This window comes from Phaethon lepturus, unplaced genomic scaffold (genome assembly GCF_000687285.1).
Source record: "Phaethon lepturus isolate BGI_N335 unplaced genomic scaffold, ASM68728v1 scaffold9247, whole genome shotgun sequence".
NCBI lineage: Eukaryota > Metazoa > Chordata > Aves > Phaethontiformes > Phaethontidae > Phaethon > Phaethon lepturus.
The window spans coordinates 19,268-42,971 of NW_010551129.1; the positions used below are offsets into that span (position 1 = coordinate 19,268).

The following is a 23,704-nucleotide window of genomic DNA, read 5'->3' on the forward strand; positions in this document are numbered from 1 at the left end:
TTCTATGATTCAGTGGAAATGTTTTTTGATTGCTCTAACGAGTGGTTGTGGTTTTACTAATTTGCCATTGACAACAATAAAAATGCATACTGAAAGTCTTTGCTGTGATTTTAATAAGACCTATATAATTCATGTTTTCAATTTGCGGTGGGGGCTGTGTTAGCATAAAATTAGAAAGTGATAGCTTGAAAATTAAATAACGGAAGGATTGCTTCTAGTTTGATAATTTTAACCACAAGTAATTTTAACTATTGGGGTATGACTTCTTTGACAACTAAAACTGTGAAATATTTGATGAGAACCTGCTAGGTGCAAGTATTTTGAATAACATTTCAATGAAGCATTGAGGAACTTTGTATAGATCAAAGAATGTCATCTGATACTTGAAGATCTCCTGTATGTTTTCTGGGCCCATTATGGTTTGGGTATAACTTCAGCTGTGTGTCATTCCCAGTCAGGTCTTTTTGTTATTTGGGGAGTAACTATAAGTACATTTCCCTCGGAGCAGAACCTGTTTCATATTCATACTTCATATTCAGACTTCGTATTTGTGTTTATTTCATTACAGATGATGTCAAGAAGTTACTAAGGGAACTGGATGTCACAAATTCACTTATATCACAGCTGGCGCCAGAAGGTAGCTTGCAGTATTCATTCCTTGTGCAAAAATATACTCTGAAATAATTTATCATTGCCATTTGATCAGACAATTTACTAAAATCTTCCTTGTACCTTATGATTTGGCATACTACATGTTAAATAGGTAATTGCTTTTATAGGAGTATCTCTCTTACTGAGTAGTGTTTTATGTTGTACAGATGGAGCAACATGTTTATGGAGGTGTCAGGTATGATTAACAGCTATTGTTTATTGACTTCAAATTTATTGTTTGACTTCAAATTTATTGTTTATTGGCTTCAAATATTTTAAACCACTGCATTAGTGAACATATACTGTGCTGAGTAAAACTTAATAAAAAGATTTCTTTTTTTCCCCATAGAAGATGTAGTTATCCATGAATTTGCTACTCTCTGTCTAGCCCACATGGCTGTTGAACATACTACTAAAGTACAAATATTTGAGCAAGGTGGATTAGAACCACTTATCAGACTGCTTGGGAGCCCTGATCCTGATGTTAAGAAGAATTCAGTTGAATGTATCTACCTCCTGGTGCAGGTAAAGTTTATTATTGTTTTAAATCACAGAGGCAGATAAGCACTCTCCCCCTGCCATTCTCTGTGGGGTTAATAATTTAAAAATATTTGGTTCCTTTACTCTCCAGTGTTCATCAGTGTATTTGAAAACATTACACCCAAGTCCTTGATTGTTACATTACTTACGAAAATAGCTGATTTGCCTCTAATTCTGTTGAACTTGATGCAATTATCCATGCTGTACAGCAATGTAAGTCAGATCAGAATCAGATTCATATTTTTTTAATTAAATATGAATTTGTTTTCTTAGTTGGAAAATATTAATCTCAGTAATGAGCGTTATAACCTGTCTATCCAAAATATTGGAATAATCTAGTAAATTAAAGATTTAATTGCAATTGCATTGTGGCTTGTTTTGGCCAGCACGTCCATAGTCAGGATTTTGAACATCTTTCTAATGATAGGTGAATGCTGTCAACAGCTACTTTCCATACTCAGAGGAATAGACTTGTTATTGGCTACTTTCACACCCAGCACTAATGTCATCCATATGCTGCTTAGCAAAAGAATGGAGCATTTGTATGGCAGTTCTCTTCCATGGCTTAAGTGAATCAATTCAGTAATGAATTCAGTTTATAACTCTATCTCTTTTGGGGCATCAGAGCATGTCTATTCAGAATCGCATTTTACTCTTTCTCCTTTTTTACTATCTCACTGTCTTTGTTGCAGGGTATATCTGGATAACTGCACCTGGTGCTTGCTTATATTGATAAGGATAATTGCATGCTGCACATGTGCAGTAAGCTATTTAAAAGCAAATTGTAATTTATTTATTTTTTCTATTTTAATATATTCTACTACTTTTCTATTTTAATATAATCTGCTGCTGTTTTTTATTAAGCTGCATATACACTGTTTAAAGTTTAAATTTTAAATCATCATTTTATAATTACTAAAACAAAAGATGACAGCAAGGCAACCACAGTAGAGTGCGAAAACTATTTTCCCTCTACTGAGGTAAATAAAAATGATTAAACTAAATTTAAAAAACTTTCGCAAAGAAACATGTATGTTGAGACAAACTTGGCAAAAAGTAATAGTAAATTGAGTACACAGTAAATAGTAAAAAGACTAAATATGCTCCCTTAGACAGGACTAGATTCTGTAGTGTCTACTTAAGTCATGCAAAAAAAAAAAAGGAATTTAAGGTTGCTGGGGCTTGGTTATATTCAGTTTGATTCTTAGCTGAAAGAAAGAAATTTTCAGAACTGGAAGTTTTGGAATATTGACTCATTCTTGTATGCTTGAAATCAGATTTTTGGTGTTCTTTCTGTAAAGTCAGGGATTGATATACTATTACATTCTCTATCACTAACATTCTTTGTTGAATATTTTACTGCAGGATTTTCAAAGCCGTGCTGCGGTTCATGCATTGAATGTAATTCCACCCTTGCTGGAACTACTGAATTCTGAATACCCAGTTATTCAGTTGTTAGCCCTTAAAACCTTAGAAGTAATTAGCAAAGACAGAGAAACCAGGGTAATTCTGGGAGAAAATCAAGGATTGGATTGTCTTCTGAAGATACTGGAAACCAATGTACAGTTTACTTGCCTTAAATTTTTTTGTTCTTGCTGCTCATGTTGGTATGACTAATAAATTTTATTCATGTTATGGAATAGTGACAAAAAAAGAAACAGCTCCTTACTTGGAGCTATGATAGAAATAGGATAAGCTAGGATACCTAGCTTACTAAGAAAGGGAGCAAAGGGATTTACCAAAATGTTTATATTTGTTTTATTGCTTTATTGCTATTAGTAATACTGTTGCGCATTTACTGTCCATTTCTTAAACTGTTTTACAACAGAAAAATTCACCATATAGCTTTTTATACGTTGTTTTCCCTGAATTTTTGATTATAGGCTGAACTCTGGTGCTGGTTCCTAGTTTGAACACTGATATTTTTTCTGAATTTACTTTGCTATCAATGGCCTTAAATATAATTTCCTACCTTGGAAATTTCATTGTTTGTGTTGTTATGAGACTCATTTTAGTGCTTCTTGAGTTCAGATGTCACCATGGGAAATATAATATGTTGAGAAATTCGTGAAGTTTTTGAAATTTTAAGATGACAGGTCCTTTCTGAACACCTGCCTAACCCACTTTGATATAAATGAGAGACTTGGGGGTTTTTACTGGTTTTGTTAAGTTGTATTGCATCCTAAGGCACATCAAAGAAATTATATTAAACATATTAGTATGAAAAGCTGTACTTTGTAGTATAAATAAACTGTCTAAAAGAAAGTTATGACAATTATCCTACAAAGTTAAAAGCAAAGATATTTTAATCCTGATTTGAAGGTTATTTGTTTGGGTTTTTTCATTATTAGGAATTCAGTGATCTACATGTGGAAGCTCTTGCTGTGTTGGGAAATTGTCTTGAAGATGTGCATACTCTGCAATTGATTCAGCAGACGGGAGGCCTTAAGAAGCTACTTTCATTTGTTGGAGTCTCTACTGTTCCTGATATTCAGAAGAATGCAGCAAAGGCAATTACCAAAGCAGCTTATGACTGTATGTGACTTTTTAAAAATCCATGCATGTGACTTTGATTATGTAGTAAATTTTCAACCAGAATGAGGCCGTCTTATCTGGTTGAGGGTAGTACTTGTGCTGAGGAAAACACTGGCAAGAATGAAGTACAGTGATGAATCTTGGCAATCAGAGCAGCAATTAGATGCTAGGCTGTATATATATGAAAATTTTAAGATTTTGCCTCAATTTATTTTTAAATGTAATATATTATCACAAGATACTGTCATCAGAAAGGAAAATGGAGCTCTGAAAGTATGATCTTTATGTTCTGTTTAGTGATGCCAGGTAAGTGCCATCTTAAGCCACCTCTGCTGGTACTGTTTCTCATTGGTATCAGTTAAGACTTCATCGCAAGCTTGCTTCCTTTTGCATACAACTGCTCATCTAAATGTCAGGCAATTTCAAATTAAAAATCCTCCAACAGGGACATGAAAAAAGCCTTTCAAATGGCTTTCAGATTAATATTGCCAGTGGAGTTAAATAGTTTCATTGTCATCTTTTTATAATTATTCACCTTATAGTTCTTTTTTATACGCTTTTCTTTTATTCATCAAGGAATTCTGAATTAGGCAGAACATGCTGATCACTTTTGCCCATAAGGATGCTCTTTAAATAAATTTACATTTGAAATTCCTTCCATACATTGGTTTCTGAGTTGCAACATATGACTAGTAGTGCTATATAACAAAATGCAATGTAAGAAATAACATATTTCTGCCTATAGAAGATTTAATTATGTCAAGGGATTCTGATGGCAGTAACTATGACAGTAGAGCTTAAATATTTCATTCATATTTCTGTTATATTGTGGTTGAATCATGGCTTTAATTTAAGTGTATTTTACAAATATGTTATCTAATTTAATACATAGCTAAAATAATCTGTCCTTTCTACAGTATTTCAGACCTCCTTTCTTCGCTCCCCTTCTTATCTTTCCAATTCTTTTCTCACCTTCCTGAGTTTGACATCCTGAGTATTTGTATTTATTTGTATTGCAAATGATACGTGAAAAGAGTGGAATCTACCTTTCCTAGTATTCTGTGGGTTTCTGTATGCTTTTATCTATTGGAAGCTTTGCAAGTCACTGAAAATTATTTTCATTAATGTCTAGGTATCAAAGATAGGAAGGGACTTTCTTATGCCAGTATTTTCTTTGTGTATTTTCCTGTATTGTTATTTTATTATGCTACTTAGGACTGTCAGTATCATTTTTATAGTCCGGTGACAGGCTTGTAAGTAGTATGCTAAGCAGATTTATATTTGCTCCTACTACTTTCTACTGCATCTTACTCTTTTTTCATATTTATCTTCAAATAAGCATGGACTTCTTTTCCTCTTTCACACCATTTTCAGTTTTTGTGGCCTAATATTTTAGCAGCTGTTAACAGAAGCATGTCTGAACACAACATTTTTAAAGCACAGTGGCAAGAGCTACACATAATATATTACAGTACTGCCCATGATCTTATATCATGGGATGTTACCGTCAGTGAGAATGCATCGTCTTGTCATACTTCTTTACAAATGGAGTCAATGTGGTTTCATTATAAAGGTTTGCTCTCTTCTTCAGCCTATGACAGTTGGTATGGATGCAGCAAGCTGGGAAAATAGATCAAAAGAATATTTAAAATATTTGCTTCCAAGCTGTAGAATTTTGGTGATGACCAGTTAGACAAAGGACAACATGTTGTACTGGTGTAGTGGGAAACGCACTCCAGCAAACTTGCTCCTCAACATGGCCCCCAGAAGTATTGCATTTATTTCAGACACATAGAGATACTGGTCTAAAGTCAGCCTTCCAGTGGAAAGAAAAGTGAGATTGGGGCCATTGCAAGAAGTAGTCGAGTGCAAAAAGAAAGAAATATTTGCAGTTTTTGTTTGTTTGTTTGGATCCTGGTTGTAAATATACTAAACAGCCTATCCAAACTGCAACATTAATGTATGCTATACTAATACTTGTCTTGATGTAAATCCAATGTAAAAGAACACAGCTCTAAGTTCTTCTATGACTTTTTCATTATATTTGCAATAGCCATACAGTAGCCCACATTCTTCAGGTTTCATAATTGAGGTTGCATTTTACGAGAATTTTCTGCATACTTGAGGAAAAAAATACTGCTTTTCATTGAAATTAAAAACTTACTTCTGCTATGATAGAACATGTATCTCTCTGTTTGTTTTAGTCCTGGCAGCTGAGTATACAACAGTGTCTGGTTTTGAAATTATTATTGTTGTTAGATGGAATTTAGTTTTGTTTTTTTCCTGATAGGTGTGATCTTAGCAAACAATTTTGTGTTATGCCCTTTTCAGCCCTTTGGAAAGGGACTCCTGTAACTTTCTGTTGTTGTTTATAAAACAGATGTACCCCTTAAGAGCTATTCTTAATCTCAGAATAAGTTAAATGATATAAACCCTATATTTAATTTTAAATAGCATTCTTAGGATGCTGCTCTGTTTAAATAAATTAAAATTGATCATGTTTCTATACACAATCATTATCCCTTTGCCTCCGAAAATTTGTTTTGTTCTGTAACATAATTTTGAATTTAATATATTAATTTGTCAATGGTTTTATTTTGTATGCTCAGAATTACAGTGGTGAATTTTACTGTGATTCCTTCCTTGTCCAGCAAATAATGCAGTCATTTCAGAATGCAAAACATAATTTAATGCTATAAATTATTGAATATCTGTGAGTGAATTATCTGGACTGTTGATTAAGAAGGGCCTGGCTTTCCCCTGACAGACACACCAGCAACAACAAAATGCTACGGAGAGTATATAAAGTGATGATCATGCTTGCTCAAGTTTGGCCTTAGTCTGCCAGACTTCTGGTTTGAAGCTGTTCCCATTCTTTACATGTATCTAAATGCAAATCTTTCCAAAAGGGAGCATACTAAAGATGCTCTGTAGCCTGATTAACGTATGCTTTTTCATAATACAGGTTTTTGTTCATCTGAGTTATCTCCACTCCAAACCAGTTAGTCATGATACTATTCAACATTAACTTTTTTTCATTTGAAATTGGTATAAATAATTCCATAAGGTGATGACAGTGAGCTGAATAGTTAATCAGTAGAACTCTGATCACAATTTTGGCATAAGAAGGGGAAATAGGAAAATACATTGAAAAACAAAGATTGGCTCATGATGGGGGTCAGTGCATGAAAAATTAGACAGAAGTGTTAGTACTCCAGACGCTTTTAGTTGGGTGTGCCCGAGTATTTTACTTTGTGTTAAATCAACATATTGAGTTTACTCAGGGGTCAAGAAATTCATCACTGTAAATATGGTGTTGGCACTGACATGAGAATTGAGTACAAAGGATGCTTTTCAATTGTACATTCTTTCTTTTCTATAGTAAAAGCCAAAGGAAACAACTCATACAAACAGAGAGTATCTGCCGAAAATATTCATCCCTTAAATAGAATTGGCACCTGGATCTTAAAATATTAATAATTTTCATCTATCAATCTAGCTAGCTCTTTCCTGTAAATTCAAATCCAAAATATGTTTTTCTACATTATTGAAAAATATTTATTCTGTTTAACATACTTTAAACCACTATTTTCACTCATTCAGATTAATTATTCATAGTATTATTTCATATAGGCATAAATTTAAAATGAAATGCTTATGCATCATCACACCTGCCTTTAAAAGCAAGAATAATTTTTGAGAAAATCTGTATAGTAATAAGTAACTTGCTGTACAAGAATGAAATTACTGAGATATGAAGAACCTCTAGAGATCATTGTTAGGGATTATGGACTACTTTGGCAAGCAACAGGCCAGTGGCATACTTTATTATTTCTCAAAATGGTCTGTAATCCCAGTTGAGGCCTCCTCTTGAGAGCTGGCTGATAATGCGTCAAGGTTGTGGCCAAGGTTCTGCTGACACTTAAAATACTCCCTGTTTTATTTGTGATTTCAATTGTTTATCTCTGATGATTCTAAAAGTATTTAAAATTGAGCTAGAGAGGAGAAAATGGCTAGCCATCTCATGCATGTACATTGAGTCATTTCTGCTGTAACTAGGTTTTCAGTCAAACTTTCTTTTCATTGTCTTTGTGAACTTCCAATATTTTTATTTCATTTTTAAACTTTTTATTCATAAGACAACAGTCCAAATAAGGGAATGATCCCTCAAAATATTAGTAAGCACTGGTAAAATTTCCAAATGTGTCCAAGTCCTACTGACTTCTCAGTTCCTGAATTTCTTTGATACCAAATTTTACCATGTAGGTGTAACTTGCAGCACGTAATTAATCCACTTTAAACTATGCATAAGGTTAAATGTTTATTGACCCTTGTAACTGTAGAGCTTCTATGCTGTTCAGTGCCTTTCTGGCTGAAAAAGTTTCACTCGGGCCTCTTTCTAACAAACACCTGCACTTCTGTTCTCATCCATTTTGGGCTATGTATGTTTAAAGCTGCATTTAATAGTCATCTTTTGGGCTTGATTCAGAGTTCACTGAAGTCTAAAGGGTTTTGGATTAGGTCCTTCATGCACATTCCTTAATTGCTGCTGCCTCTATTACAAAATATTTCCATTTCCATGGTATCAGAAGCAAGTGTTATGTTGGAAACAACTATATGTCCTTTCATCGATTCGGAAAATTAATGCAGAATAATGCTATTGTTCTTTTTCGTTTAAAGCTGAAAACAGAAAAATCTTAAGTGAGGAGGAGGTTGAGAAGTGTCTCATAAACCTTTTGGAAGTTGATAATGATGGAGTTAAAGTTGCTGCTTCCCAAGCAATTTCTGCCATGTGTGAGAATTTAGCTAGCAAACGTGCATTCGGACTCCAGGGTAAGTAAGGTGGGAAGGGATTGAGAGTCTGTGCTTTTCCTTTTATAAGGAACATATTATAATTTTGCATATTGTCATGGTTTATTTAAAGGTTCATGTATACAATTATTTCTTTCAAAGGGATTCCTCAGCTAGTACAGTTGCTAAGCAGTGACAATGAAGAGGTAAAAGAAGCTGCAGTGACAGCATTAGCTAATTTGACAGCAGCCAGTCCTAGTAATGCAAGGTGAGTCTGCAATAATTAGCTTATAATTTAAAACACTAGTCTAATCTAAAACACTAGTCTGAACATAAGTGAAAATATTTTGATTTTTAAAGAATGCCTCATTTTGTCCTTACCCCACAGGGCAGGTCTGTTCGAATTTGACTATAAGGCACTTTTTGGTGCTTATGAGTCATCTGGAATAGGTTGGTTCTCATCAGTGTTACAAGAGTTACTCTATCTCTACTAACATTTGCTTTATTAAGAAAAGGTATGAAGCAGATGTAATGAAAGCAGAGATATAAATCATGTTTTGAAGACAACATATGAGGAAAATATGCTACATAATCTAAGACATTTGATAAGGGATATTTTTTGAAAGTTCAAAATCAGTAAGGTGTCCCCTAAAATTGGATGGTTCATGCAACTTTTTTGACTGATTTAAACCCAGTCTTTGAGGGAGATAGCACTCAGATATTCTGGCATTGTTTTTCTTTTTTTATTTTTTCCCAAGTAGTAGAGCATGTTTCTAGTGCATTATCTAAAAGAAAAGAAGTGTAACTTCAGTATGCAAAATAACTAACAAAGGGTGGTTAGCGGACTATAAGTTCCAAAATAATTGTATCAACTAAATTCTACTGTCAGTTGCAGAGTTCTGTTATCCCAACTCTATTAAAAGTTCTGTTCAGGGAAAAGAAACAGAGCAGTCTGACGTATATGAGCAATCATATGTAACCAACAAACCATAAAATAAAATTCCTTAAAAGTTTCCTGGAATATACTCAAGGAAGTTGTAATCCATTCACAGGCATTCTTTGAAGTGAAAAAGTAAAATAACTCACCAAATAAATTATTTGTTTCAATTTATTGATTCAGCTCTAATAGTCACCAGTATTCACTTAATGTTACCAGATGGAGCCATAATTTGACACAAGAGAATAATATTCTGTTCTCAGATTCACATAGTAGATTTTTTTGGTCTGATATTCTGCTCTCCTCATGTGCATGACTCTTCAGTTGGTGTCAGTGGGAGTCATACACACATAAAAAGAGCACAGTACTGGAGTCTAGGGGTCAAACTTCCAGCTCCGCTACAGCTGTTTTTCGTAGCACAGCCCTTTGAGGTTTCATATTGTGAAAAGGGAATCTCTGGAGAGTTTTGACTTGGTATAGCAGCTTATGCCAGTTTATTTTGCCAAGGAGATAGTCAGGACATTGTTTAGCTCAACTGCTAGAACAATTCTCTGAGATCTCAGGCAGGGAAATAGCTGTCTCTGTTCCTCTGCATTACAATGGAGTTTGGATTTGTTTCTTGCTGGGCAGAGTCAGGAAATTGTAAAGGTGGCCTATGTACACTTCTCTCTCTTTGCAGTCCAGCTCCAAGAACAATGTGGAAGCACCAGATAATCTAATCACACGTCTTCTGTGAAAATCAAGAAGCAATAATTTACATTAAATATGCATATTGGATGAATGCCATGTGACTATATAATTACTTCAAAGCTTCATTTCTAAATCAAAATCATTAATAAGTCATAGAAAGGTCCAAGTGTGACTAGGATCTTTAAATGAATATATAGAGTTGAACCCTCAACTGATAAAATTGGTATAGTTCCAGCTCACTGACTATCTCGCCCATGTTTATTTTACATTCTTATAATAGGAAAAAAAATAATTTGGAGAAAATGCATTCCAGATTGAGTTACCATAAGCATACTTCATACTGGAATATTTTGTGTGTGTGTCTGTAAACCACTGAAAATAAGTGTACATATAATGAAGGTGGTGATATACTTTTACAATGATGTGACTTTGCTGTGTAATTATGGTGACAATATTCTTGTCCCAAATGAGGCTAATGAGACTAGTGCCCTTTTATTGGTTATATATTAGATTCTTGTTATAAACCCTCCAAGAACGTTAAATCATAAAGCTAGTAGTAGCAGGTAGACCTTATGTGGCAAGAACAAAATGGCTAAATTACAGGAGAAGACTATTTACTATAAATGTTTTCACCAGCCAGCCAAAAATCCCATCTTGTTGAACTCATATGCATGTGTTCTGCCATATTTCATTTCATGAGCATTTTTGCATGTATTGTATTGATTGAAGGTTGTGTATTTTGCCCTTTCATTTTGTACAGTACATATTATAGAACATAAACAGAGTACAATACACTGATATTTTTGCTGAAGATTTGTTGTTCCTGTTAGGAATATTTGGTCAAGAATTGTTGTCTGCTTTTCATATAATGTGAAAAAAAAACCCAAGTTAAAACAAATTGGATAATTAAGGCTCCCACAATAGCTAGCTTATAAGGATAAAGTCTTCCATTGATTAATAACACAAGAACAGCATAGGCAATGGGCAATACTACCCCCCACTAACGTATATTAACCTTGACCTTTAGGTGCTTCCCCACAGCAATGAAAGGCTAGTTCTGTACCCTTACCCAATCAATCCTTTGTTTCTCAACTGAGGAAGCTAATAAAGGTGTCAAATATGGTGGAGGTTTTGTAATTAGAACACCTGTTCACGATGAACGGGACAGAGACCAGCTTGTCATTTCACACAAGTCCCCAAGCAACCTCAATTTTGCAAAAGTAAGTAACTTAATGAATGACTCTGACCCCCGTAGTATTTTAACCACAGATCTAGAGCAGAAGAGAACATGAGTCCCATACCAACGTTTTTGAGTTTTCAGGTTTACTGGAAAACCTGGATTTTCAATATGATCTCTATCAGAACACATTAAAAATACTGTAAAGAACTTTAAAAATATCTCAGCATTTAAGCTTTTGCTGCATAGCTGATGTTGTGTCATGCTTCAGTAGCATACAGAAAAAAGTATGGTGGTCAAATGCCTCATTAGTTTACAGATTGACAGCCCCAGATGATGCTTTTATCAGAATTTTATCATAAAGTAATGACAGAATTTTAATGCTGCTGCATATTCATGATAAGTTCTTTGTAAACTTGTCAGTAATTACTCTAAATAAAAATAAAATTGCAAAGTATACTGCAGTTTAAAATCCCATGTGTTTATTCTAGCATATGATAAAGAAATTATTTGGGGATATTACTATCTGTATAGCTCTGAGGCCATCCTTGATATGTGTGTCAGAATTTCTTTCCATGGGTCTGCTTCTGGGAAGAAGAGAATTATGTTCAGCTGGATATTTGCATCCACTTCACATTTTTTAATCCAGAACACTAACTTGCTTTATTGAAAACTGTATGCAATTATTTGGGCAGCAGAATGCCATTTTAAAGAGTCTGTGAAATCTGTCTATTTTTGATGTGTCCAAGCATTGGGAAATGTAGGCACAGTCACTTCAATAATGTACATTATGCACAAATTGAAAAATTGCATACAAACAAAGAAGCAGCAGTGCCATCTATTGGAGAGAAAAATAAATTATTCTGTGCTTTACAACTAACTACAGACCAAACGTTTTACTTCAGCCTTTGCCTATTTTTTCCCATTTAAAGTATCATCATTTTTGCTTTTCATGTATTTAGGATAAACTAATAGTGTTAAATAGAAATATTATATTAGTTAGAAGTACTGCATAGAAATAAGATCTCAAGTGCACCAGTTAGACATTAATTTGACCAATTCTTTTCTTCAGTATTGTCATAGTACAAATGCCATTTCTAATAGCTGTCTTCATAAATCTGGCAATGTCTGAATTCTGGGCACCTAATGGAGTTACCACTAAAGAAAAACATATGCTCTGAAATTTAGAGCTTTGTACTGGACATGAAAACTAATTAACAGCCTCAATAATATTTGTCTTGAATTGTTTATTTTAAGTGCAAAATTTATAGCATTCAGTTAGAGCTTGGTCTGGGGGAAGAAGGAAAGGGATGATTTTTGTTCAGCTGTACTAGGGGCTGCAGGAAATTGTGGTACATGACAGACTTATGACCTGGCAGAATATTTCTCCTGGGGTTTATAATTAGTGTCATGTTATATATTTCTAAGTATTATATCTGGATTCAAGATAGTAAAGTATCACCCCCAAAATTGCAAAGTCAGAAAGCTTGATGTTACTTAATTTTGTGATTCTTTAATTCTTCACAGAAATCAGTGGACCAATTTACATTAGCAAGATTATGACCATAGAGGCAGTTACAGGCATTATCACAGCATCTGAATGAGAGCTTTCTCATGTGTGTCAAGATTTCCAAGATTTGGAAGTAGATTGGGGTTGGGAAGATAGGTTGGGAACTCATTGGTTATGGGTAGTGCCCAGTGAGGAGTTGTTCCCTTGACTTCAGTGGGTGTTGCATCTGTTTCAAATTGAAATTCATATACTGATCTAACAACCCAAAATACATCTCAGTCTGTTCCATGTAGATAATGCTTACCTGTAGGGAGAGTCTCTCACCCTCTTAAATGGAGATTTTCAGTATCCACAACAGATATTTATTGTTCTTAAGATGGGTGTGGCTGTCAAGGAATAAATTTAAAGAATATCCATTTTTCTTACATTTCAAATTTTGTTATTATCATTAGGAAGTTATTATTATTACCACTAGGTAGTAATCCTCCCTGTTAGAAAATGGGAAACGTAATCATACCTTTTCTCTTTCAAGACTGTAGATGGAACCTAATTCACATAAATGGATCAATATTGAGGCATTGGTATTACATAAGATGATACATTTGCATGAATGTGTGTGTTAATTTATGAGAACAGGAACAGAAATTTCTGGTACATGAGAGCTACATTTAAGAACAGGAATATGTAATAATCCATTGTATAGGTCTTATCTTTTTTATGGTTTAATTTCTTCTTTATACATAAGTTTGTGTTTCTGAAGGAGGAAATCAACAATAGAATGCCACTAGCTGTATTGTGTAAAGGTAGTATGTTTTCATACTGACCCCTAGTGACAGAATTACATTTTTGAGCTACTGTTCTGCAAGGTGAAGGGATTTTGGTGGGGTTTGTGGTTTCGTTTTTTATTTTTTACATTAGTGGCCATTCTGCTGAGCCCTATGCAAATACAAACAGTTCACTCATGCTATGAACAGATTCCTGTTTTGGCTTTCTTTTACTGTATATCCATAGTGTGATGAGTGCTTTCTAAAGAAAAAAGACAACACGGTCATTACCCAAGAGCTCACAAGCTTTTTCTTACAAGTTACATATTGACTTGTATTGAAAACTGCAAAATGTTTTACAGTAAATTTCTCCCTTGGCAGAAAAGCTGAATCAAGTCCTAATGCTGGGATGTCATTCAGAAATGGGTTCCCACTATGACTTTAACATCACATCAGATGACTGATACGCAACCCATGAACAGTGGCATAAATCACGCCCTGCTGGCAGGTGCAAAATGTTTCGCTCAGCCACCTCTCTTACATTCGTGAAGGTGTGGCTATATGGAAGAGTCCCTTTATAGATTCAGACACTGCAACTGCATTTTGTTGCCAGTTCAGCTCTTTGACAAAAAAATTTAAGCATTTATCCATTTGGTTTTTTGTTTGTTTTTAAACTCTGTTGACTATCAGGAGTTATGTTGAAGACAAAGACCAATACAGAGCATTCATCTCTATCTAAAACAAATCTCATATCACAGCATCCTGAAGTGCATGAGAACCTAAGTGTACCCAAAATAGTTTCAGACCAAATACAGAACACTTCTAAATTGGGATAACAGCAACTGTATAGAAGTTCTGCCCCTAATAGATACAGCAAAAACTTTTGGGCTGTTTATACTCTCTTGCCTTCAAAGCTTTGCAGTATGATAGGTATCTTAGCTGTGGAAAGTTGTGGAAAGCTGGAAATTTCACTCAGAGCATGTGTGTTGTCACCTGTAACTTCCCATGGTAGATTTCTGTGGGATCAGCTGAAACTTTTTTTTTCCTGGATAGAGACTCCTAAGCCTGGGAGAGAAAACGGCATTTTATATAGTGGCACAAGTACAATGATTTCTCTTGAGTGTGTATCCCTACAATGACATTCAGTGATATGCGCTGAGATGAATTATACTTTTTATGAATTAAAAGTGGAAAGGGTTATTCTACATTTGAGTAAATTTCAGACAAATGTATTGGTGCTTTTACATGCACATTTTCTTTGTAGCATATTTCTAAACTAAATGCAAATTATTTAAGTATATGTTACAAATTTCTTTAGGATAGTGTGAACTTATTTAAGTGTATATAACGGAATTGCAGGTTTATGGCTGATCATGCAAACTTAATTCTGTCCTGCTGTGAATTTAACCTGCACACTTGACTGTGGCATGTTGTCTAATTGAACTGTCATACACACAAGGGGCTAAAAATCAGCTTTCACAAGTAATTTCAAACCTTTTCACTTGCAAGCTCAGTAATTTTACCTTAACATAATAGTGTATGTGTACTTTCTTAGAGATTTAATTTTGAGAGAAAAACAAATGCATAATTTTCTCTGCTCTGAATCATCATAAAAGCTTGAACCTTTAGCAAGGCAAACAGATTGCTGCCATTTGAGGTAAGTTCGCAGTTGTACAGAAAACACTTACCCAGAAGTGAAAGATGGGGTCAAATTTCACAATCCGAATACTATTTGTAGAGAGACTGACTTGGCACAGACTTTTTGTCCTTCCTCAGCTGGTGCTTCCAGCTTCATTCCAAAGATGAAGAGGAGCCACTGTCTCCTCAATCCCTGTGTTCAGATGAGTTGTGGGGACCCTGCTCTGGCTCTTTCTTGCCTTCCACTACACCTCCATGAAGGCTGCTCTGGCAACTCCTGCATGTTCCCTGTTATTTTGCTTTTGTAACAATGTGGATTTCAGACTCTCAACATTTGTGCCGAGTTACTGATTTTTGTATGCACAACTTCCTGGATTGGAAAAAGGAGAGAGGGGGATAGTGTCTTTTTCATGAACTTATCGTGGCTGAAGCTACACAGGATCTTTAATGGAAAAAAGGGTTTCTATTGCTGAATTTCAAGCCTTTCTCATAACAGTGGAAGTGTCATAAATTCTTAATACAGTTTGCAAATAATACTATAATTGAAGGGCTTAGATATCATGAATAGATAGTTCATTACCAATGCCCCTATAATATTTTGAATTAAGTATACTGCAGTTTTAGAACTGGGATCTATGTAACTTTGTGAGATGAGTTCAATGACAGACTTTAGAAGATCTTTCACAGAATCACAGAATCACCAAGGTTGGAAAGGACCGTTTCCTCTTGTTCTGTCACTAGTTACTTGGGAGAAGAGACCAACACCCACCTCACCACAACCCCTTTCAGGTAGTGTAGAGAGCGATAAGGTCTCCCCTCAGCCTCCTCTTCTCCAGGCTGAACAAGCCCAGCTGCCTCAGCCTCTCCTCATAAGACTTGTTCTCCAGACCCCTCACCAGCTTCGTTGCCCTTCTCTGGACACACTCCAGCACCTCAATGTCCTTCTTGTAGTGAGGGGCCCAAAACTGAACACAGGATTCAAGGTGCGGCCTCACCAGTGCCGAGTACAGGGGCACGATCACTTCCCTGCTCCTGCTGGCCATACTGTTGCTGATGCTTTGTATCACTAAATGAGAGTCCGGTATTAGAGTCTCTGCTAACCCAGACAGTTTAAGGTTTTATTGCTTCTAGACTGTGAGGTTTATTGAGTTTGGGGTTTATTGATGTTTTAACAAGATACTTGTCATTAAAAAATAGGAATAGAGGGTTCAGTTCCTGAAATGAAAAATGAATACGGTTTGTCGATATCAACATTTTTACTGGAGCACAAAGGGGCCCCAAATTGCAGGACAGAGTCTTTTGAAGAATAAACATACTGACATTAATTTCCCATGTATGGTGAAGAAAATGGAAGTAATATTAGTCTTTAAATAAAAAAAAAGTGACTATATACAACAGTCAATTGCTTTTGAAAATAATTACATTGCAAAGTGAAATTTTTGGTAAATGTGGAAGATGTTTATTGGATGTGATTTTTCTGATGGCATAACACGGCAAATGAAGAATACTAGTACATTTAAGGGATAAAAAGGACAATATTTCTTGAGGTTTTTCAAACTTCTGGTTATGATATTCTTTCTCAGTCAGAAATTACATAATAGAGCTGGATCAAAAATACCTTCTATGAAAAAAAAGTCATGTGATTTAACACAGATAGACTTGATTTTAAAAATGTGTGTAATTAGATGCATAATTCTTATGCATAATTTACATGTAATTATGTATTAAAATGAGATACGCACAGGCATAAATGGCTAGCTAAGCACCTCACACACAATCACAGTAATTTTGCACAGAAACTAAAGATGCGGTTGCAAATCCATTTGGAAAATTAAGTCCATAAGGAGTCCAATGGCCTTTGTAAGTAGGAAAAATTTGAATTTTTTCTGAACAGAAATTGTGTTAAATCCTCAGTCAGAAGGGGGAAGAAGAAGCATAGAAGCAAATAAAATTGTAATTTAATGTCAATTACTTTATGTTTACTTGTGGTAGAAGAAGCAAAACCAAACATAGTTTACTATTTTATGAAATGTCACTCTCACTAGTGTAAATTAAGCACAATCCAGAGTAAGTAGGAGTGTGAAGCTGCACCACTGCTCTTCCCCTCTCTCTCCCCTCTGTGGGAGGCTGCTCAGGTTAGGGCTTTGGGGAACAGTCTCAGTGGTTTTCCATCAGCTCTCTGAATGCTGATAGTTGCTTTCGCCGTTCTGCTGAACCTTCTCTGCAGGAGGAAAAGCTGGCTGGAATCCCTATGCACCTGAGGAAGTAAATAATCTGTGATCTTCCTTGCCATGACTAGGAGCCTTGCTCAGGGACCAGAGCTATTATGCTTGATGTGATGCCAATAAAGAGGTGGTTCTTGCCCCAGAGAGCTTACAGTCCTAAAAAAAAAAAAAAAAAAAAAAAAAACCACAGAGTTTTGGTGCATTTTTTACTGGTGATTGTTTTCACAACACTCTACCAAAGTCTGAGCTTATTTCCTATAAGCAACGAAATATTCAGTTCAGTGAAACTCATCTCCAAAGTAACTGTTTAAAAAAAGTTTGTTTTGTGAAACTTTTGGCAATGATTTTGTTGTCCACTTTTAATTTAGTTTTGCAGGGAAAAAAGACATTTGTTTTTCTCAAACTTTCAGCATTTATTCTTTGAGTCCTGAGTGATCTTTTAGATAATTTTCAAGAAAATCTCTTAACAACTTGTTACGATGTATATTTAAAATTAGTCATTTAAATTAAATATTTATTATATGACCTTTTAATATTTGCGTCTCCAATGACACCTGACAAAAATATTTTAGCTATTCTTGAATACAGTCATTTGAATTCATTTGTAATCAGAATTTTACTGTTTCACTACAGAGCATGGTTAAGGTCATTAGGGTACCTGAACCATGTATACCCTGGTTAAGTTAAATGCCTGACTCTGTTAGGCACTCTAATGATCATAACCATGTGCTTATAAATCATAATATTTGAATTATTTTAACTTTGGTTTCAGCTCTGTAATTTCTACACCTGCCTTCTCTGGGCTTTTAGGTTGGTTTGTTTGTAATTGATAGTCAGCTTCCACTTTTCAAAAAACCATGGTGATATTGCAAATGCAACATCCTTTTTTTTCCCCCCTTGTCATTGTCTTCTTTCCTTTTCCCTAATCTTTTCTCTCTCTTGTTAAGAAAATTGATGTATTTTGAATCTTTACACAACATGGAGGGAAAAAAGCTGTGGATCTATATAACTTAATGCTTTTCCACATCAAAAAGTGTATACTTTTTTCAGCTAAACCAAGGCTTCTTGGTTTGAGCCTTCTTCCGTGAGGATGTAGTCCTGTGGTGGGAGCACTGATAAAGTGCACCAGCTCAGTAGGATGTGTCTGAAGCAGAGTGTGTTCTGGAGGCAGAGAGAGGCTAGAGCTGATCTACATTAGGCAAAGACAATGCTGGTAAAAGCTTCTTCCTCTGACTTTTGTTTCCTTGTAATAAAAAAACTACACAGTGCCTATCTCTGCCCGAGATGGAACGGAACGAGGACCTCCATACTTAGATCTTAACGTTGTAGTATTTCAGCACCTTAAAAATTTAAGCATACTCATTCTTTCAGCTCCCTTCTGAGGTCAGGCACTGGTCTCTCTAGTGACTGGGGCTCCCTGGCCCAGGGTGGCAGCGCTATTTCTGGGTTCTCCGGAGGGCTATGGGGTAGGGAGAGTTGAACTATGGATTCCTCATTCTTCCTTCTTCCCTCATAACCTCTTCTGTACGCATCTGTTATCAGGACACAGCGCCCTCTTAAAATCTTATTCTCAAAGGTATTGGTTACCTTCAACTCTCGTTACCTGCTGTTCTTACTTCTAACATGAATTCTTTTTTGCCTTGTGATCCATTGTGCTACTTGATTAAACCATATTCATGAAACTGTGATTTCAAAAATGAATCTGCATAGATGTAGAACACAGTATTGAAATAAATATGTATGATCTTCTAAATCGGTGGTTCTCAACCTTTTTGGAGTGGCACTTGAGAAAATTGGCTGGGCTCTGTACCTTGCTGAGGTCAACTCTGAACACACGAGAAGCTGTCACCTTGCTCTTTTGTCAAGTACTTGTGTACTTGCTGGCTTTATGAAAATTGTAGTAAATCTGCTTATAATGTGATCGGCTACGTCATTCAGTGTATCCTGGAATCAGGCTGTTAGGGACTATATGTTTATTAGGATTTCCTACAGGAGAATACGTGTATTATTGGGTATAGTATAGGAATAGTAGTAAGTCCTATACTTACTGCAGAAGTATTGGATATACTACATCTGTGAGATGCAGTGATGCATTTTATGAGCAGTGGATCTGTCCCATAAATCCTGGAATTTCTGTGTATCCATGATACAGGAAAAATTGTTTGATTCCCCCCACCCTGGGTAAGTTATTTGTGTACATACTGTGTAATGCTGTAAGTCTGATAGCTTATGGACATGCCTTACTGTGCATGGCTGTGTGCACGTACGGTCCGTCTCTCCCACACTTCGCCAGCAGGTACATTGTTACATGTGCTATGAATGTGATGTTTTCCGGAAAACTTGCAGTACATGTGGTGTATAACTGATCCTTACATGTGCAATCAACATGTCGAGGATTTCTCCATATAGAGCAGCCCAGATGGAGCTACGGAACTTCTGAAGCTGGAAATCTGAATAAAATTTTCATGGGGAAGAAAAGACAATATTAGCCAGAGAACCTACAAATACAGTGGCCTTACCCAAGTAAAAAACCAAAACAAAACACAAACCAACTGCCCTCCCCATGCCCCTTCCCTCCCCCCCAAAAAAACCACCAACCAAACAAAACATTTTCAGCTCTACTTTATCTGGTCAAGGAGGGAAGGGGAGGGAGGACACCCAGATAAGGGGAAATCCAGCTAATTGAAGACACTCTGAGGAGTACATTGCAGGTCTGAAAACATGGGATTCACTTCTGAACAGAGACTGAAGTGCTTGCATTAAAGTTACTGATGCTCCAGGAGGAATAATTCGCCAACACCATACCGGCCCTATATAAAATTACAGATAGTAAATTGGACATATGCCTCAAATCGTTTGATCAAATTTTATATACAAACTCAGAAGGAAGACAATTCAATTTTTATAGTGTGATGGTTTATAATGACATTGGAAAAAATACCACTGAAACAAATGTAAGATGATCTAGACTTAAGACGATATAGACAAAGAAATAAGTTCCCATTGTTTAGCACCTTCCAACCATGGCTGCAATGGTCATCTGGGAGCAAAGGGAATATTTAAGTTGGAGCTGCTGCTGATAGAGTAGTTGCTGTGGAACCACAGTCACAGCCAGCCCTAAACTTTATGCCAATGTGTCTGTTGCACTCCTGCCGTCTACATCAGCTTTATATGTACAAAGGCAGCACAATAATTTCTACATTGCACTGAACTGGACCATATACATCTACCCTGTGAGAATGGCAGAAGCTTGCTGTACGATGTTTGTGACACCTAAGTAACTGATCACAGAAATATATGGAGACAGCACAAAGAACATGTGATATTCCATGCACTATAATCCTCATTAGAAACAGTGCTAGAATTATTGTGGGGAGAAGTAATGAAACTGCAGAAGCATTTGCCTGGGACTAAAGATACAGAAATTCTGCATCTTTGAAAAGATGCAAGATTTCATTCACTCTGAAATCTCAGGAAGAATCCATGTCCTAATAAGCTAAAGACTTCAGAAGTTTGTGACTTAGCTAAAGACTAAGCAGAAGTTTTTTTCTGCTTAGGTTGTGCCTCTTGAGCTTCACGCTGTGAGTCAAATATAGGTAAGGCATCACAAAAAGGGGTGCCACTGTTCAAGTTTTAATTACAGTTTCATACTATATTTTAGAATATAAACATGTCTTGCAACTTATTGCAGATAAGCAATATTTTATATTCTTGAAATGTAATACTAATTTAGTTGGCAAGTATAACACACTAAGAAGAAAAAATGATCCTAAAATAACAAAGATTTCTTTTTTCTCCTTCATTTTCCTAGTGCTGTTGCTGAGGCTGAAGGAATTGAGCCATTAGTAAATACCTTGAACTCTCTGAGAGATGGAGCCGTTGCTAATGCTGCCACAGTGCTAACAAATCTGGCCATGCAAGAGCCATTCCGCGTAAATATCCAGAGCCGTGGTATTATGAGTGCGCTTGCAGAACCGTTGCGCTCGACCAACAGCCAAGTGCAAAGCAAAGCAGCTTTTGCTGTGGCTGCGTTTGGTTGTGATGCTGATGCAAGAACTGAGGTAAAATACTTTCCTAGCATCTTTGTATTTTGTATGTCTGTCCCAAAGTCCCAGGGTTTCTAGATAGTAACCAATTTTTCACTTTCATCATAGGCTTGTTCAGCTGAATTTAGCTCTGTTTGTCATGAGAACTTGGAAAGGGTTTTCTTTAATTTGTATTTTTACTGATGTATTTGCTCACACCAAATTAATGTTTTATAGCTTTCCAGTGGCTTCAGTGAGCGTTAACCAGGGCTATATCTTAATGTTTATGAGCATTAAACATCAAGGTTTCTCTCAGCTGCAACCGTCGGCTGTATTTTGAAGATGAGAAGTTCTGTCCTCTTTACTCTCCCTCAGCATTGTTCTATTGCCCACTTTCAAGGCCTGAACAGCAATGTCTGATCTTGATTTATAAGATAGTGGATGTGCATGGAGTAAATGTAATTCAAATAAAACTCAAAATATAATTAATCCCTTGATCGGTGGCATCCAGGAAGTTGAACTTTTTGCTGTTTATCAATGGTCATATTATTTCCTTTTCATAAATAAGGATGTTCAAAAAACACTTTGTGGATGTGGCGCTTCAGGACATGGTTTAGGGACAGGGTGGCGCTGGATTAATGGTTGGACTTGATGATCTTGAAGGTACTTTCCAACCTAGTGATTCTGTGATTCTGTGATTCATAGATCATGAGCTGGGGATTTCTCATGGGTCAAGGCTGTTAATTAGGACATGAATAAGGGGCAGAGATAATTAATCTACCTCTTTCAGTGTCCTTAAAATGTCTTTCTCTTCAAAAATCCAAATGAGCAATATTTCCTCCAGCGTGTATAGGAAAGATACTGTAGCACACAAGAGAATAGGATGTTAATAAGATTGTCATACGTACAATACAATACAAATTCAAATATATTGTGATGTAAATTAGTTGCTAGGAGGCAGCTAGAACACAGAAAAAGCTGTGTAACTCTCCGTGGCAGTGTGGAGTTGCATAGTCTCTTCCGTTTCCACACCACAATCTAATAACTGCAAAGCAAGCCAGAGCCAGAAGGGATGTGTGCCTTGAACCACTCTGAAGCTCAGTTTTAGCTCCAGCCTGCGCAGGGTTCACAGAAGCAGAGAACCCCCATAAATGGCCTTTCTACCAGCCCAGCATAGCTTGTCTACAAGGCTTGAATGTTTCCCAAGGTGAATTTCACAGGCTGTTCTTGCTGAGACAGATGAAATATATAAGTGGCAACGTCTTCAATTTTTTTTATAGTTAAGAAATGCAGGTGGACTGGGACCACTTGTTGAATTGCTGCATTCTCAGAATGAAGAAGTCAGAAGAAATGTCTGTTGGGCTGTTATGGTCTGTGCAAGTGATGAATTAACCGCTGTTGAACTGTGCAGGCTAGGGTGAGTAGAAATAGTATCAAGGGGCAGATGGAAGATTTTGATGAGAGAACTCTATTAAGTTGATCTTTACATATTTATAGCAGAATAACAAAGTTAAGCTATACTTTCTGGTAAGCAGAAACTACTTTTGCACCACAGATGTAACAGATGAAACGGTATTGATTTTAAGTAACAGAAGTCTTAAAAAAAAAGCAAGCCCAAAGAGAGAACTGTCTGGAATTACAAAAACATTATTGTTTCAGTGACTGAATTAGGCTTTATAGCAAAGCTGTGCTTATATCAGTCAAAATTAGGCACTACAGTGCCCCATACATATGAAACAGAAATTAAAGTTTCTGGCCAAGTTCAATATACAGTAAATTGTACTTATTACACACAGGCTAAATTTTATCTATGAACTGGTTAACTGCAGGTGTGCTGAAGTGTCATGTAAAAGAGACTCTATTTTATTCCTTCTTAGAAACTGCAAGTTCCATATATTAATATCTGAATTACAAAAGCTGTTTTATGTTCTAAGAATTATGGCACAGGGCTCCTTATAAGGGGTCACTCTTTTGCTTGTTGTTAAATTAAAATATATGTAATTGTCCTGCTCCCTCTGCTGGACATTTCTCTGATTACTGTACAGATACTTGAAATCCACCTATGGGTGGATTCTGCAGAGCGAGAATCTCAGAAATTTAGGTCTGCAGGGGACCTCAAAGGTGATGTTTTCCATCTGCCCACTATAAGACTGAATCCGGTACATTGACATATTTTTGCTTGTTAAGTGTAAATACCAATTCTGAGGGATTTTCACAACTT

At 36.0% G+C, this 23,704-nt stretch overlaps 1 protein-coding gene across 2 annotated transcripts in view; it reads left to right on the top strand.

Annotated features, from left to right (window-relative positions):
- The window catches only part of ARMC3 (armadillo repeat containing 3), a 50,756-nt gene that overhangs the window by 12,206 nt on the left and 14,846 nt on the right, over window positions 1-23,704 (top strand). For both annotated transcript variants that reach the window (XM_010290783.1, XM_010290784.1), the window contains exons 4-11: window positions 569-637; window positions 1,001-1,176; window positions 2,557-2,751; window positions 3,543-3,726; window positions 8,407-8,559; window positions 8,680-8,785; window positions 21,270-21,519; window positions 22,764-22,900. In XM_010290783.1, coding sequence (XP_010289085.1) covers window positions 569-637; window positions 1,001-1,176; window positions 2,557-2,751; window positions 3,543-3,726; window positions 8,407-8,559; window positions 8,680-8,785; window positions 21,270-21,519; window positions 22,764-22,900 — 1,270 coding nt within the window. The remainder of the gene's footprint in view (window positions 1-568; window positions 638-1,000; window positions 1,177-2,556; window positions 2,752-3,542; window positions 3,727-8,406; window positions 8,560-8,679; window positions 8,786-21,269; window positions 21,520-22,763; window positions 22,901-23,704) is intronic.